Here is a 15,297-nt window from a genome sequence, read left to right as displayed (position 1 = left end):
ATTGCCATAACTACTTCAGAGGTCTTTTTGTTCTTTCTACCATATAAACTGTAGTCATATAGTCAATGACTCACTTTGATTGCATATGGGCAGAAATGTCGGGAAGAAATTTACTTACAGTTATATTTAGGTCATTTTTCTGTATAATCAGAGAGATAAGAATAAAGATAAAACAGAAAATGTAGAGAAAGAGCATAGATGTAAAATATACTACCTATCTTTGACGTTAAAATGTTGGACTAATTTTATATATCAACAACTAACTACTTTCAGTCCTAGTTTGATTATTACAATAATTCAGTTAGCACTGTACATCTGAATAATATTGTTTTGCTATGACTAGCTTTTATTTTGTAAAAAAAAAAACAATGTCATTCTTAAGGAAGAATATTATAACCTTAATATTTATTAAATGGTGACATAAAGGAGGAAATTACACTAAACTTTTATCTAACACTAATAAGTAGTCTTTCCTAATTAGATGTTTCCAAGGAATTTAATTTCATTACCTCATAATTATCCTTTATTTATTTTTCACAAGTTCCTTTTTCAGACTTTTATTGCTTTTATTTAAGCAACGAGACACTTTTGAAAGATATTTACATTCTATTTGTGTTAGAAATATAAATGTAAAATTTTGCCTATTAGATTGAACCATGAAAATGTAATCTATATTCAAATATCATTTTTCCCTGTAGTAGGTTTAACACCTGGCAACTGGGTGGTTGCATTTAACAGGTTACAATATATGTTGCAATCCTCTGTGAAAATGTTTCATTACTTTTATTCCCTTAACAAGAAAACTCAAGTTTTTGAAACGATGTGATCATCAGGACTATCTATCTATCTATCTATCTATCTATCTATCTATATATATACCAATGATTTCTTATAAATAAGGTTTATCTGTAATTTTAAATGTATATAGTTAATTACTGCAAAGTGCTTCACTGATGTTAAATGGAAAATTTTATGAGAAGATGGAAATAGAGGAAGCAGAGTCTACAGACAGTATTTCACTTTCCCCATGTTCTGTTTAAAACACAACAGTACTATCAATACGTCTTCAATACTGACATCATCTTCACCATTATAGCATACTATGGAACTGTGCCTGTATGAAACCTAACCCAATAGAACAAAGTTTCTTAATAGTGCCTTAACCTGTGAAGTTACTCAAAAAAAATTTTTTTTGAAATAAATAATTGCTAAAAGATAAGTCCATAAATCAGCATAATGAAGAGAAAAAGAAGGCTGAGTATATGAGAAAATAAATAGAAAAACAAAGCATTTTTAAAAATGTAATAAATAGGGGAACCTGGGTGGCTCAGTCAGTTAAGTGTCCAACTCTTGGTTTCTGTTCAGGTCATGATCTCAGAGTTGTGAGATCAAGTCCCTTGTTGACTCTGCACTTAGCACAGTCTGCTTGAGATTCTCTCTCTCTCTCCCCTTCTACCCCCTCCCCCTGTAAAATAAATAAATAAGTAAATATCTTAAAACGAATTAAAAATGTAATAAATTATCAAAAGTACACTAAAAAAGAACAAAAAATATTCTAATTTGAGAAGCAAACAGAATATCAAGGAAATTTGATAAAGAAAGAAAAACTCTGAGACTTTTTTACATTGTAGAATGTGAGAAATAAATTTTCAATATATTCAACATCTTGGCAGAAAAATGTGCATTATTCCCAAGAGGAAAACATGGACTAGCATGAGGGCTTCTCTAAAATAGTTGTCAATACCAAAAACTGATGTAACAATGTTTATAGATTTTAAAGAAAAAAAAATGTAGTCTTAAGAACATTTTATCCAGTCAAGTCTTCATTCAAGTATAAAAACAATAGACATTCACTAACATAAACACACATATAAACCATTCTTGAGGAAGAGATAAACTTCATGTAGCAATTAAATTGAGCCAGGTAAAGAAATGAAAATAGAAACTTTAAAGAAAAAAATCTGAGATAAAATGACTAATGATTAGTATGAATTGACATGACGAACATATATATAAAGAAATTAGAGGAGGAGCAAGATGGCGGAGGAGTAGGAGACCTAAATTTCCTCTGGTCCCAGGAATTCACCTAGATAGGGATCAAACCGTTCTGAACACCTACGAACTCAACAGGAGATGGAAGAAAAAAGAATAGCAGCAACTCTCTGAACAGAAAAGCGACCACTTTCTGGAAGGTAGGACATAGGGAGAAGTGAATCCGAGGCGATATTTGGAAGATAGATGGCGGGGGAAGGGAGCCTCCGTCAGCGTGGTACCAGCTAGTGATAAGAGTCCCGGAGCACAAAATCAGAACTTTAAGAAGTCTGCTCCACTGAGGGATGTCACTGCAGTGGCTAAGTGGGGGGTGGAACCCTTGCTGGGACAGTTGGGTCTCAGGACCTTCGGGGTCACAGAAAGACTGGGGGTGCCTGAGTGCGGCAGAGTTCCCAGATATTGGAGTGGGGAAGCCAGCTGCAAAGACAGAGCCGAGGAGTGGGCTCTCATCTCGGGGTTGCCCTAAACCGTGGTCCATGGCACAGTCGGGCCACTGCTCCTCCAGCATGGACCCAACAAGCAGCAGATTGGAGGAAACTCACCTTCCTCCCCTGGGAGAAGCAGTGTGGGAGCGCACTGCAGGGATCTGCTGGGTTTGGAGATTCCACATGGATTATTGTGCCAGATATAGAAACGCTCAGTCACAGGCTGGGTGAGCACAGAGTGCGGCTGGAACTGGGGAGACAGGAGTGATTGAATGCTTTTCTCTGGGGGCGCACTGAGGAGTGGGGCCCCAAGTTCTCAGCTCCTCCAGGGCAGAGTTTGGGAGGCCTCCATTTTCACTCTCCTCCTCCAAAGCTGTATGGAAAGCTTGTAGGAAACAAAAGCTCCCAGGAGCAAACCCAAGCAGATTACTTAGCCCAGCCCCCAGCAGGGGTGGGGAAATTCTGCCTCCAGCAAAGACATTTGGGAACCAGGGCAATAGGCCCCTTCCCCAGAAGATCAGCAAGAACAGCCAGCCAAGACCAAGTTTGCTGATCAATGAGAACGGCAGAACCCAGTGCTACGGGAATACTGCACATAGAACCCATGGCTTTTTTTACCATAATTCTTTAGTCTTTCAAAGTTAATTTTTTTAATTATCTTTTTCTGTTTTTTTTTTTAATTTTTCTTTTCCCTTTTCAACCAACATCTTATCAATCCCTTTTTTAAAAATCTTTTTTATTTTTCATTTTTAGAGTCATAGTCTATCCCTTCATAGTAGTTAACCTTATTTTTGATATATATATATATATATATATATATAAGTTGTTCTCTCTTTAAAATTTTGAGATACAGTTTCTTCTAACAGACCAAAATATAGCCTAATCTCGAGTATATGGCTTTATTCTAGTCTCCTGCCTGATCATATTCTCTCTCCTGTTTTTTTTTAGATTTCTCTTCTTTCTTTTTTTCAACCAACTTCTTATCTTATCAATTACTTTTATGAAATCTTTTATAATTTTAATCTTTACACTCATATTCCATCCCTTCATGGTATTTACCCTTATTTTTGTACATATATAAGTTTTTCCATCTTTAAAATTTTGGGAGGCAGTTTCTTCTAACAGACCAAAATACACCCAGAATCTAGGGTGTGGCACTGATCTATTCACCAGCCTGATCATATATGATCATATTCTTTTTTTTATCTTTTTCTTTTTCTTTTATTTTTTCACTCTTTCCCTTTCTTTTCTCCCAGTTTCAGGTCTCTTCTGATTTGTTTAGTGTATATTTTTCTGGGGTTGTTCTTAACCTATTAGCATTTTGTTCTCTCATTCATCTATTCTCCACTGGACAAAATGATGAGACAGAAACACTCACCTCAAAAAAAGAACAAGAGGAAGTACCAACTGCCAGGGAACTTCCCTAATTTGAAGGAAACAGGCATCAAAATCCAGGAGGCACAGAGAACCCCCCTCAAAATTAATAAATATAGGTCAACACCCCAACATCTAATAGTAAAACTTATGAGTCTCAGAGACAAAGAGAAAATCCTGAAAGCAGCTTGGGACAAGAGATCTGTAACCTACAATGGTAGAAACATTAGACTGGGGGGCATCTGGGTGGCTGAGTCATTAAGCGGCTGCCTTCGGCTCAGGTCATGATCCCAGGGTCCTGGGATCGAGCCCCGAATCGGGCTCCCTGCTCCGCGGGAAGCCTGCTTCTCCCTCTCCCACTCCCACTGCTTGTGTTCCCTCTCTCGCTGTATCTCTCTCTGTCAAATAAATAAAAAAGATCTTTAAAAAAAAAAGAAGAAAAAAAAAAAGAAACATTAGACTGGTAACAGACTTATCCACAGAGACCTGAAGGCCAGAAAGAACTGGCATGATATATTTAGAGCACTAAATGAGAAAAATATGCAGCCAAGAATACTATATCCAGCTAGGCTGTCATTGAAAATAGAAGGATAGATAAAAAGCTTCCAGGAAAAACAAAAACTAAAGGAATTTGCAAACACAAAACCAGCCCTACAAGAAATCTTGAAAGGGGTCCTCTAAGCAAAGAGAGACCCTAAAAGCAACATAGACCAGAAAGGAACACAGACAATATATGGTAACAGTCACCTTACAGGAAATACAATGGCACTAAATTCATATGTTTCAATAGTTACCCTGAATGTAAATGGGCTAAATGCCCCAAACAAAAGACACAGGGTATCAGATTGGACAAAAAAAACAAGACCCATCAATATGCTGTCTGCAAGAGACTCATTTTAGACCCAAAGACACCTCCATATTGAAAGTGAGGGGGTGGAAAACTATTTACCATGCTAATGGACACTGAAAGAAAGCTGGGTGGCAATCCTTATATCAGACAGATCAGATTTTAAACCAAAGACTGTAATAAGAGATGAGGAAGGATACTATATCATACTTAAAGGGTCTATCCAACAAGAAGATCAAACAATTGTAAATATTTATGCCCCTAATGGGAGCAGCCAATTATATAACCCAATTAATAACAAAAGCAAAGAAACACATCGACAACAATACAATAATAGTGGGGGACTTTAACACCCCCCTCACTGAAATGGACAGATCATCTAAGCAAAATATTATTTCAACAAGGAAATAAAGACTTTAAATGACACACTGGACCAAATGGACTTCACGGACATATTCAGAACATTCCATCCCAAAGCAACAGAATATACAGTCTTCTCTAGTACCCATGGAACATTCTCCAGAATAGATCACATCCTAGGTCATAAATCAGGTCTCAACCAGTACTAAAGATTGGGATCATTCTCTGCATATTTTCAGACCACAATGCTTTGAAACTAGAACTCAATCACAAGAGGAAAGTCGGAAAGAACTCAAATACATGGAGGCTAAAGAGCATCCTACTAAAGAACGAATGGGTCAACCAGGAAATTAAAGAAGAATTTTAAAAAATTCATGGAAACCAATGAAAATGAAAACACAACTGTTCAAAATCTTTGGGATGCAGCAAAGGCAGTCCTAAGAGGAAAGTATATAGCAATACAAGCTTTTCTCAAGAAACAAGAAAGGTCTCAAAAACACAACCTAACCGTACACCAAAAGGAGCGAGACAAAAAACAGCAAATAAAGCCTAAACCCAGCAGGAGAAGAGAAATAATAAGGATCAGAGCAGAAATCAATGAAATAGAAACCAAAAGAGCAGTAGAACAGATCAACGAAACTAGGAGCTGGTTCTTTGAAAGAATTAATAAGATTGATAAACCCCCGGCCAGACTTATCAAAAAGAAAATAGATATGACCCAAATAAATAAAATCATGAATGAAAGAGGAGTGATCACAACCAACACCAAAGAAATACAAACAATTATAAGAACATACTACGAGCAACTCTATGCCAGCAAATTAGATAATCTGGAAGAAATGATGCATTCCTAGAGATGTATTAACTACCAAAACTGAACCAGGAAGAAATAGAAAACCTGAACAGACCTATAACCACTAAGGAAATTGAAGCAGTCATCAAAAATCTCCCAACAAACAAGAGCCCAGGGCCAGATGGCTTCCCAGGGGAATTCTACCAAACATTTCAAGAAGAATTAATACCTCTTCTTCTGAAACTGTTCCAAAAAATAGAAATGGAAGGAAAACTTCCAAACTCGTTTTATGAGGCCAGCATTACCTTGATCCCAAAATCAGATAAAGACCCCACCAAAAAGGAGAATTACAGACCAATATCCCTGATGAACATGGATGCAAAAACTCTCACCAAAATACTAGCCAATAGAATCCAACAGTATATTAAAAGGATTATTCACCATGACCAAGTGGGATTTATTTCTGGGCTGCAAGGTTGGTTCAACATCTGCAAATCAATCAGTGTGATACAATACATTAATAAAAGAAAGAACAAGAACGATATGATCCTCTCAGTAGTTGAAGAAAAAGCATTTGACAAAGTACAGCATCCTTTCTTGATTAAAACTCTTCAGAGTATAGGGAAAGAGGGTACATACCTCAATATCATAAAAGCCATCTATGAAAAACCCACAGCGAATATCATTCTCAATGGGGAAAAACTGAGAGCTTTCCCCCTAAGGTCAGGAACATGGCAGGGATGTCCACTATCACCACTGCTATTCAACATAGTAGTAAAAGTCAGCCACAGCAATCAGACAACAAAAAGAAATAAAAGGCACCCGAATCGGCAAAGAAGAAGTCAAACTCTCACTCTTTGCAGATGATATGATACTTTATGTTGAAAACCAAAAAGACTCCACCCCAAAACTGCTAGAACTCGTACAGGAATTCAGTAAAGTGGCAGAATAGAAACTCAATGCACAGAAATCAGTGGCATTCCTATACACCAACAACAAGACAGAAGAAAGAGAAAATAAGGAGTCGATCCCATTTACAATTGCACCCAAAACCATAAGATACCTAGGCATAAATCTAACCAAAGAGGCAAAGAATCTGTACTCAGAAAACTATAAAATACTTATGAAAGAAATTGAGGATGACACCAAGAAATGGAAAAACGTTCCATGTTCATGGATTGGAAGGACAAATATTGTGAAGGTGTCAATGCTACCTAGAGCAATCTGCACACTCAGTGCAATCCCTATCAAAATACCATCCACTTTTTTCAAAGAAATGGAACAAATAATCCTAAAATTTGTATGGAACCAGAAAAGACCCCAAATAGCCAGAGGAATGTTGAAAAAGCAAAGCAAAGCTGGTGGCATCACAATTCCAGACTTCCAGCTCTGTTATAAAGCTGTCATCATCAAGACAGTATGGTACTGGCACAAAAACAGACACATAGATCAGTGGAACAGAATAGAGAGCCCAGAAATGGACTCTTAACTCTATGGTCAACTCATCTTCGACAAAGCAGGGAGGAATGCCCAGTGGAAAAGACAGTCTCTTCAACAAATGGTGTTGGAAAAATTGGACAGCCACATGCAGAAGAATGAAACTGGACCATTTCCTTACACCACACACAAAAACGGACTCAAAATGGTTGAAAGACCTCAATGTGAGACAGGAGTCCATCAAAATCCTAGAGGAGAACACAGGCAGCAACCTCTTCGACCTCAGCCACAGCAACTTCTTCCTAGAAACATCTCCAAAGGCAAGGGAAGCAAGGGCAAAAATGAACTATTGGGACTTCATCAGGATAAAAAGCCTTTGCACAGCAAAGGAAACAATCAACAAAACCAAAAGACAACTGACAGCATGAGAGAAGATATTTGCAAATGACATATCAGATAAAGGGCTAGTATCCAAAATCTACAAAGAACTTACCAAACTCAACACCCAAAGAACAAAGAATCCAATCAAGAAATGGGCAGAAGACATGAACAGACATTTTTCTAAAGAAGACATCCAAATGGCCAACAGACACATGAAAAAATGCTCAACATCACTCGGCATCAGGGAAATCCAAATCAAAACCTCAAAGAGATACCACCTCACACCAGTCAGAATGGCTAAAATTACTAGTCAGGAAATGACAGATGCTGGAGAGGATGTGGAGAAGGGGGAACCCTCCTACACTGTTGGTGGGAATGCAAGCTGGTGCAGCCACTCTGGAAAACAGTATGGAGGTTCCTCAAAAAGTTGAAAATAAAGCTACCCTAGCAATTGCCCTACTGGGTATTTACCCCAATGATACAAATGTAGTGATCCAAAGGTGTATGTGCACCCCAATGTTTATAGCAGCAGTGTCCACAATAGCCAAACTACGGAAAGAGCCAAGATGTCCATGAACAGATGAATGGATAAAGAAGAGGTGGTATATATATACAATGGAATATTATGCAGCCATCAAAAAAATGACATCTTGCCATTTGCAACGATGTGGATGGAACTAGAGAGTATTTGCTAAGCGAAATAAGTTAGTCAGAGAAAGACATGTATCATATTATCTCACTGATATGAGGATTTCTTAATCTCAGGAAACATACTGAAGGTTGCTGGAGTGGTGGGGGGTGGGCGGATGGGGGGCTGGGTGATAGACATTGGGAAAGCTATGTGCTATGGTGAGCGAGGTGAATTGTGTAAGACTGTTGAATCACAGACCTGTACCTCTGAAACAAATAATACATTATATATTTAAAAAAAAAAAAGAAGATGATAGTAGGAAGGGAAAAATGAAGGGGGGGAATCGGAGGGGGAGAGGAACCATGAGAGACTATGGACTCTGAGAAACAAACTGAGGGTTCCAGAGGGGAGGGGGGTGGGTGGATGGGTTAGCCTGGTGATAGGTATTAAAGAGGGCACGCTCTGCATGGAGCACTGGGTGTTATACACAAACAATGAATCATGAACACTACATCAAAAACTAATGATGTAATGTATGGTGATTAACATAACATAATAAAATAAAATTTAAAAAAACAACAGAAAAAAAACAAAAAAATAAATTAATTATTTTTGTCATTTTTTTATTTTTTATTTTTTTAAAGATTTTTATTTGACAGAGAGAGAATGAGAGAGAGCATATGAGAGTGGGGAGGGTCAGAGAGAGAAGCAGACTCCCTGCCGAGCAGGGAGCCCGATGTGGGACTCGATCTAGGGACTCCAGGATCATGACCTGAGCTGAAGGCAGTCGCTTAACCAACTGAGCCATCCAGGCGCCCATTTTTGTCATTTTTGATTATGTAAGAGTATGAAATGCCATAAGCAATGTCATTATAAAATTGTGACTAATAAAATTGAGATGTGCATGGAGGGGAGAAAAAAGGAGAAAGGGAAGTGCAGGTGGCCGTGAGACACATAGGAGGCTATCAGCAGATATTTCAGAAATGAAAGGATGTGGGGTTTTTTTGTTGTTTTTTTTGTTTGTTTTTTTTTATAGAACAATAATTATTTAATTGTTAAGCTATCTCTAAAGAGTAGGTATTTCACAAACAAGTATATAAAAGATGAATTAATACATCCAAAGCCATGTAGTTGAGTGCTAATTCCTTGTTATGTAAACTTTTTACTTAGTCAACATACATCTGGGCTCTTCCTGTGAGCTAGGCACTATGGGAGATAGAAAGGAGCATAACATGTGGTCCCTGTTATTAGTAACTTACATTCTAGTGAAGATTCAAGATGTCAAGTACAGGCAAGTGTGTGCTATCACCAGCCTCTGCTCTGCTTTTCAGTCAAGACACCTCCAGCAACTTTGCCTTCTGCAGCTCCTTAGGCTGTCCATCATCCACTGAGTTCTGAAGAACGTAGCCTTTTCTGGAAGAAACTCCTTTCTTCAATGCTTCAGGCCAGTTTTGAGTCTCAAAGTATGTGGACAGGATATCAAATACTTGATTGATGGCCAATATCTCTGAATGATAGTTTTTCTCATTCTGGCATCTGACCATGTATTCCTGGATCGGCAAATGGGCTGTATTGACAGAATGTTCTCGGGCTTTTTGAAATGTCACCTTCTTCTGAATGCTTTTGTCCACAAGTCCACCAAGGATGTAAACTTTGTTTAGATCAATATCTTCAAAAGCGTGTTCTGAGTCAGGAGTCAGGTACACAAGGGTTTCCAGGGGAAATAAACTAAATCAGTCTTCCTCTGTTATGTCTAGCAGGTAACTAGAAAATCTATCATTCATCCTCAAACACTCTTCATACAGGGGACTGTCTGTTGTGAATCCAGTGAGGTAGATCCAAAATGGCCTGTTGGCTCTTTTATTTGAATCATACAACCTACGGATCTGTCCAGCCAGTCTACTTAATTCCTTCTTAGACATGTGGTGGGTCATACTCAGATCAATAGGGAGTCTTGGTCCTGAGTGTTTGGCTTCCAAAAGTCTCTCCTTGGTTAAGGATCTCAGAAAACGTTTGCTGTGCTGGGGGCAGATGCGTGAATTTTCTACACAACTGGCCTTTCGTCTATCTTTTTCTTGCTTTCTTTTGTTCTTCTTTGCTGCAACTATCTTTTTCCAGTGTCTGTGTTTTCTTTGGACATTTTTTGAGCACCACATTGCACTGCCTGTGGGCAGCATCTCTCCCTCCCGACGTTCGCATTCCACATTGATCTGTAGAAGCGGGAAGCTTTCAGAGATGCTATCTTCTCCTGTGTCTTCTAGGATGACCTCTTGCTCCTGTAGCACATGTGAGTCTGTTTTCTGAACACTCCCTTCCAATTTCCAGTCCATGTGCTTAGTCCTCTGTCCCTGAACCCCTCAACTCAAGCAGCCTCGGCAGCGCACATCCAAAGGATGTGTTTTTAAAAGCCCCAAAACCAAAACGACAACCTCTCACTGTGTTTCATAGTTCTTTTTAACATTATAGGGATATTTTAGAAATAATATTTTCTGTAGTAAAGAAACACTCATCTGAAGGTAACACCCTTAGTTTTATTTCTGATTAAACAAAAGTATTTAGGAGGCGCCTGGGTGGCTCAGTTGGTTAAGCATTTGACTCTTGATTTCAGCTCAGGGTTGTGAGATCAACCCCACCTGGGGCTCCACGCTGAACATGGAGCATGCTTAAGATTCTCTCCTTTTCTCTCTTGCCCCTCCCCAACCCTCTAAAAAAAATAAATAAATAAAATAAATTCTTTAAGATCCTGGAAAGGACCAATGAGATTTCTCCTGAACTTTAACCACAAATCCACTTAAAATTTCAGTATGTACTGAATAGAGTTGAACATCTTAGTCTGATAAATTAATGTGTGTATGTTTATGTTGTGTTTTTTCATGTATATATCATTCATCAGCAATTGCACTTAATGATGAAAATCTAGTAATGTTCTTATTAAAGTGAGGAACATACAATTAATGATTATTAAGAATACAATGCTAAAAGCTTTTTGGAGATTCTGGTTACTATAATTAGATAAGAAAAGTGAAAATAGCTCCGGAGATTTCTAAAAAAGGAAGCAAAAATATCAGTATTTGTGGATGATTTGTCTATCTCGATCTAGGAGATTTAGCTGTGTAAAAAGAAAGAATCAATTAAAACGTTCAGAGTGCGGTTGACAGAATTTGTGCACTCAATCAGTTCTTTTCTTACATTTTTTTAATGTTGGTAGATTTTAATCCATGAATCTATTGCATTTCTGCACATCTTACATGCAGTGGCATTGGCTTTTTTGACTATATTTTCAAGGATATTTGTATAGCAAACATCTTTGAATGACTGAGATAGAGTCTCCCTCTGGTGAACAGGTCATATTTGTTTACTGTCCAGTATAATAAACAAAATGTCCTCCTTCAGTCATTTATAGAAGATTCATAATTCCCTAAGCTTTAAATTTCTCAGCTGCGATGTGATCACACTGTGTGCACATCTCTGTGGGCTCTACTCCACATACCCTTGGGAGTTAGTGTCAAGGAGATCAAACTAAAACATGAAGATCAGGCTGTTTTGCAGCATCAGGAGTAATAAAGTCCTTTGTCTCTATCCCAGAATACTTGTGTCTCACATCAGCGTACATGAAATTGTGGCAAGCTAATTTGTTACCTATAAATAGGATAAATTCTCAGAATTTTCACAATTCTTGACATAAAATGGCCACTTAAAAGATATAGTGATTGTGACATATTTAAATAGAGATAAACTCTAGTTAACATGGAAAAGTAATATGTTATATAGTAGGCATTTAGAGATTATGAGGCAAATAAATTCTTCAGTAAACGATGTTAAGGTAACTGGCTGGGGTGGTGCTACTAAGAAATAGGAAATAATCTCATTCCTTTCTTCAAAATAAATTGAAAATGATCAATATGATAATATAAAACTATAAAACATTTATTGTGAAGCAAACAAAAACAAGACAAACAGAAGTCCCAGCATAAACAAGTTTAGAGTACAAAGAACAACCTGAGGGAAAAAAAAGAGGGATAGGTCAATAAAGGTAAGTATTCATGTTTAAAATAAAATGGCCCAAGAATATTGTAGACAATACAAAAATCAATACATATATGTATATATAGAATGTATATAAGAGCACCCTCAGTTGGATTTCAGAGAGAATTTAATAATGGAATATATTCACAGGTATGGTCATGTTTAAGGAAAACACCAGAAAATAAGCCAAAGACCAGCATTTGTAGGAGACTGTCACCAATCCTGGGTCTGAAAGGGTAAAGAAATGGTGCTAGCAGAGCCAGCTAAGAGCTTGACCCATGGAAGAGAGAGCAGCAGGTCAAAATTCATGCTGAAAAGTTCTAACTGCCAATGTGTTGAGGCAGGCAGGACAGAGAAGGGCAGTGGAAGGATTTTCAGGGATGGCAAATGAAGACCGGCCAGAATTCCACTCTTCAAGGGTATGAGCACAAAACAAAATGTTATTTTTCATACGTCAGTAATTCTATATTTCCAAATCTATATGGAATTAGACATATACATCTATGGAAACAAAAGTTGATCCAAGCTTTCTAGAGGACATTCTGATTATTCATAGAAAAATACACGGCACATTTTTATTATTTAGCACTAGCTTGTTACTATAATCATTATCATCACTATAAATTGTATCAGATTTATATTTATATTCAAATTGGTGATTTCTGGTGATTTTAAACTTCTTTATGTACATATATTTCAGCCTAACTTGATAACCTATTTATTTATTTATTTATTTATTTATTTATTTATTTATTTTAGCAAAGAGCTGCTTTTATTTTTATTAAGAGAAACAAGGGGAGCCTGGGTGTTTCAGTGGATTAAGCATCAGACTCTTGGCTTGGGTTCAGGTCATGATCTCTTGGTCATGGGATGGAACCCTGAGTTTGGCTTCGTACTCAGAGCAGAGTCTGCCTCAGATTTTCTCCTTCTCCCTCTGACCCTCCCTGCTTGTGCATGTGCTCTCTCTCTCTCTCTCTAAAATAAACAAATAAAATCTTTTTTTAAAAAAAGAGAAACAAATATAAAGCAATTTGGTCCTATAAAGGAATTTGAATGAAACAATATTTTAAAGTGTTTGAGATCTGAAATATAATATTAGAACACCTAGTATCAACACTAGGTTTAACACTGGAATACTCCTAAATCTCCTCTAGTTTTATATTTACTTTTAAAACATTTATTTTTATATTTATGCAATTAGATTTTCATATATGCCTATAAAATTTAAAGTGTTTTAGTTTTATTTCCAGGAGACGAACCATGAGAGACTATGGACTCTAAGAAACAAACTGAGGGTTCTAGAGAGGAGGGGGGTGGGGGGATGGGTTAGCCTGGTGATGGGTATTGAAGAGGGCATGTATTGAATGGAGCACTGGGTGTTATACGCAAACAATGAAACATAGAACACTACATCAAAAACTAATGATGTAATGTATGGTGATTAACATAACATAATAAAATAAAATTTAGCACAGTAAAAAAAAAAAAAAAAGAAATAACTTTCCTCCTAACCTGTTCATGGCATTCTCTAGTTACTGTGTATTTACATTTACATTTACAATATTGGAGATGGTAAAGAGGTTTTTTTTTTTTTTAAGTTTAAAATTCTTGAATTTCTCTGTTATACATTTTTATTTAATTTTATTTATTTTATTTTTTATTTTTTTTTAAGATTTTATTTATTTATTTGACAGAGAAAGACACAGCGAGAGAGGGAACACAAACGGGGAGTGGGAGAGGGAGAAGCAGACTCCCCGCCGAGCAGGGAGCCCGATGCGGGACTCGATCCCGGGACTCCAGGATCATGACCTGAGCCGAAAGCAGTCGCTTAACCAACTGAGCCACCCAGGCGCCCCATTTTTATTTAATTTTAATTTCAACTTTTAAATATTTCCTTTTGCCAGGTCAAGGATTGTATCTGTGGATAGAGGATGAGATGCTGAAGAGGTTATTTTAGACATAACTTTCTCTTTAAAAGCAAGGAATCTAGCCATCGGTGTACATAGTCAATTTACTTCTTTAGAATTTTCTCCTCTTCATTATGAATAAGTCAGAAGAATAATTCCTGCTTAGAAATTCCAACCATCATATGAAACACAGTATCTCCACAGTGCAGACTGAAGCAGGGCTCTAGGCAACTTGTCTAATCTTAAACATGTCATAATTCATATTATATGGAAGGCAGAAGAGTTTTGAAATGTGTACTCTTTGTTTCTCAAAAGATACCATTCATTATTTAATCTATCTTGTGTGTTTTGCATTTTATTTATTTATTTATTTATTTTACTTAGGTTCAGGGAGGTGTGTGTGTGTGTTTTGTTTTTGTTTTTAACATAGTATAACATCTCAGATATGTGAAATGTTATCATTATAATTACGGTTTAGTTCATTGGTGAGTTCTGTCCAAGTGCTGGTGCTGCCTTTGATCTTTTCATATCATCTCTGCCCCTCTAAGTGTCAAGGTCTCTGACCTCAGTTGTGTTACAGTAGGGTTAGCTCAGAGCCCTGGTTGTATTTTGTTCTACAGATGAGAATCCTGAAAATCTTGAGGCCCAGTGGAATTTCTTGTACCCCCAGCAATGGAGAACAAGGAATGGGTTCTTCACCCAAGAAATGTGTTGTTCAGCCTTCACCATTGTTGGCTCAGTTCCACTGGTGTCCAGGTCCTGGCCAGGTGAGATGTTCAGCAGCCCTCTTTGCATATTTCTAGTCTCTGTGGTGAAAATCCAGAAGCCATCTACTCTCCAATTAGTCTCCCTTTAAATCACATCCACAGATGTTTCTTCCCCTAATTTCCTTTTAGTTCTATCGTTGTGATATAAACCTTATACCTATTTTCTACAGTCCCCCTCTTTTTATTTTCAAAATATCATTTCAATGTAAAATTAATTAATTAATTAATACATCTTAATTCTTTCTTATTCACTTTGTCTTGGCTGCCAATTCTGCTTATCCCCTTGACACCAGGGAA

At 37.2% G+C, this 15,297-nt stretch overlaps 1 protein-coding gene across 1 annotated transcript; it reads right to left on the bottom strand.

The window, feature by feature from the left end:
• Window positions 1-9,631: 9,631 nt before the first annotated feature.
• Window positions 9,632-10,630, bottom strand: LOC110590547 (tRNA methyltransferase 10 homolog B-like). The gene is given in 1 exon segment (XM_044918274.1): window positions 9,632-10,630. A coding segment is annotated over 1 exon segment (999 nt).
• Between the last annotated feature and the right edge of the window lie 4,667 nt (window positions 10,631-15,297).

The sequence above is a fragment of the Neomonachus schauinslandi genome, chromosome 9 (genome assembly GCF_002201575.2).
Source record: "Neomonachus schauinslandi chromosome 9, ASM220157v2, whole genome shotgun sequence".
NCBI lineage: Eukaryota > Metazoa > Chordata > Mammalia > Carnivora > Phocidae > Neomonachus > Neomonachus schauinslandi.
The sequence above is the reverse complement of the archived record's forward strand: the minus strand, read 5'-3'. Positions and strand labels throughout refer to the sequence as shown.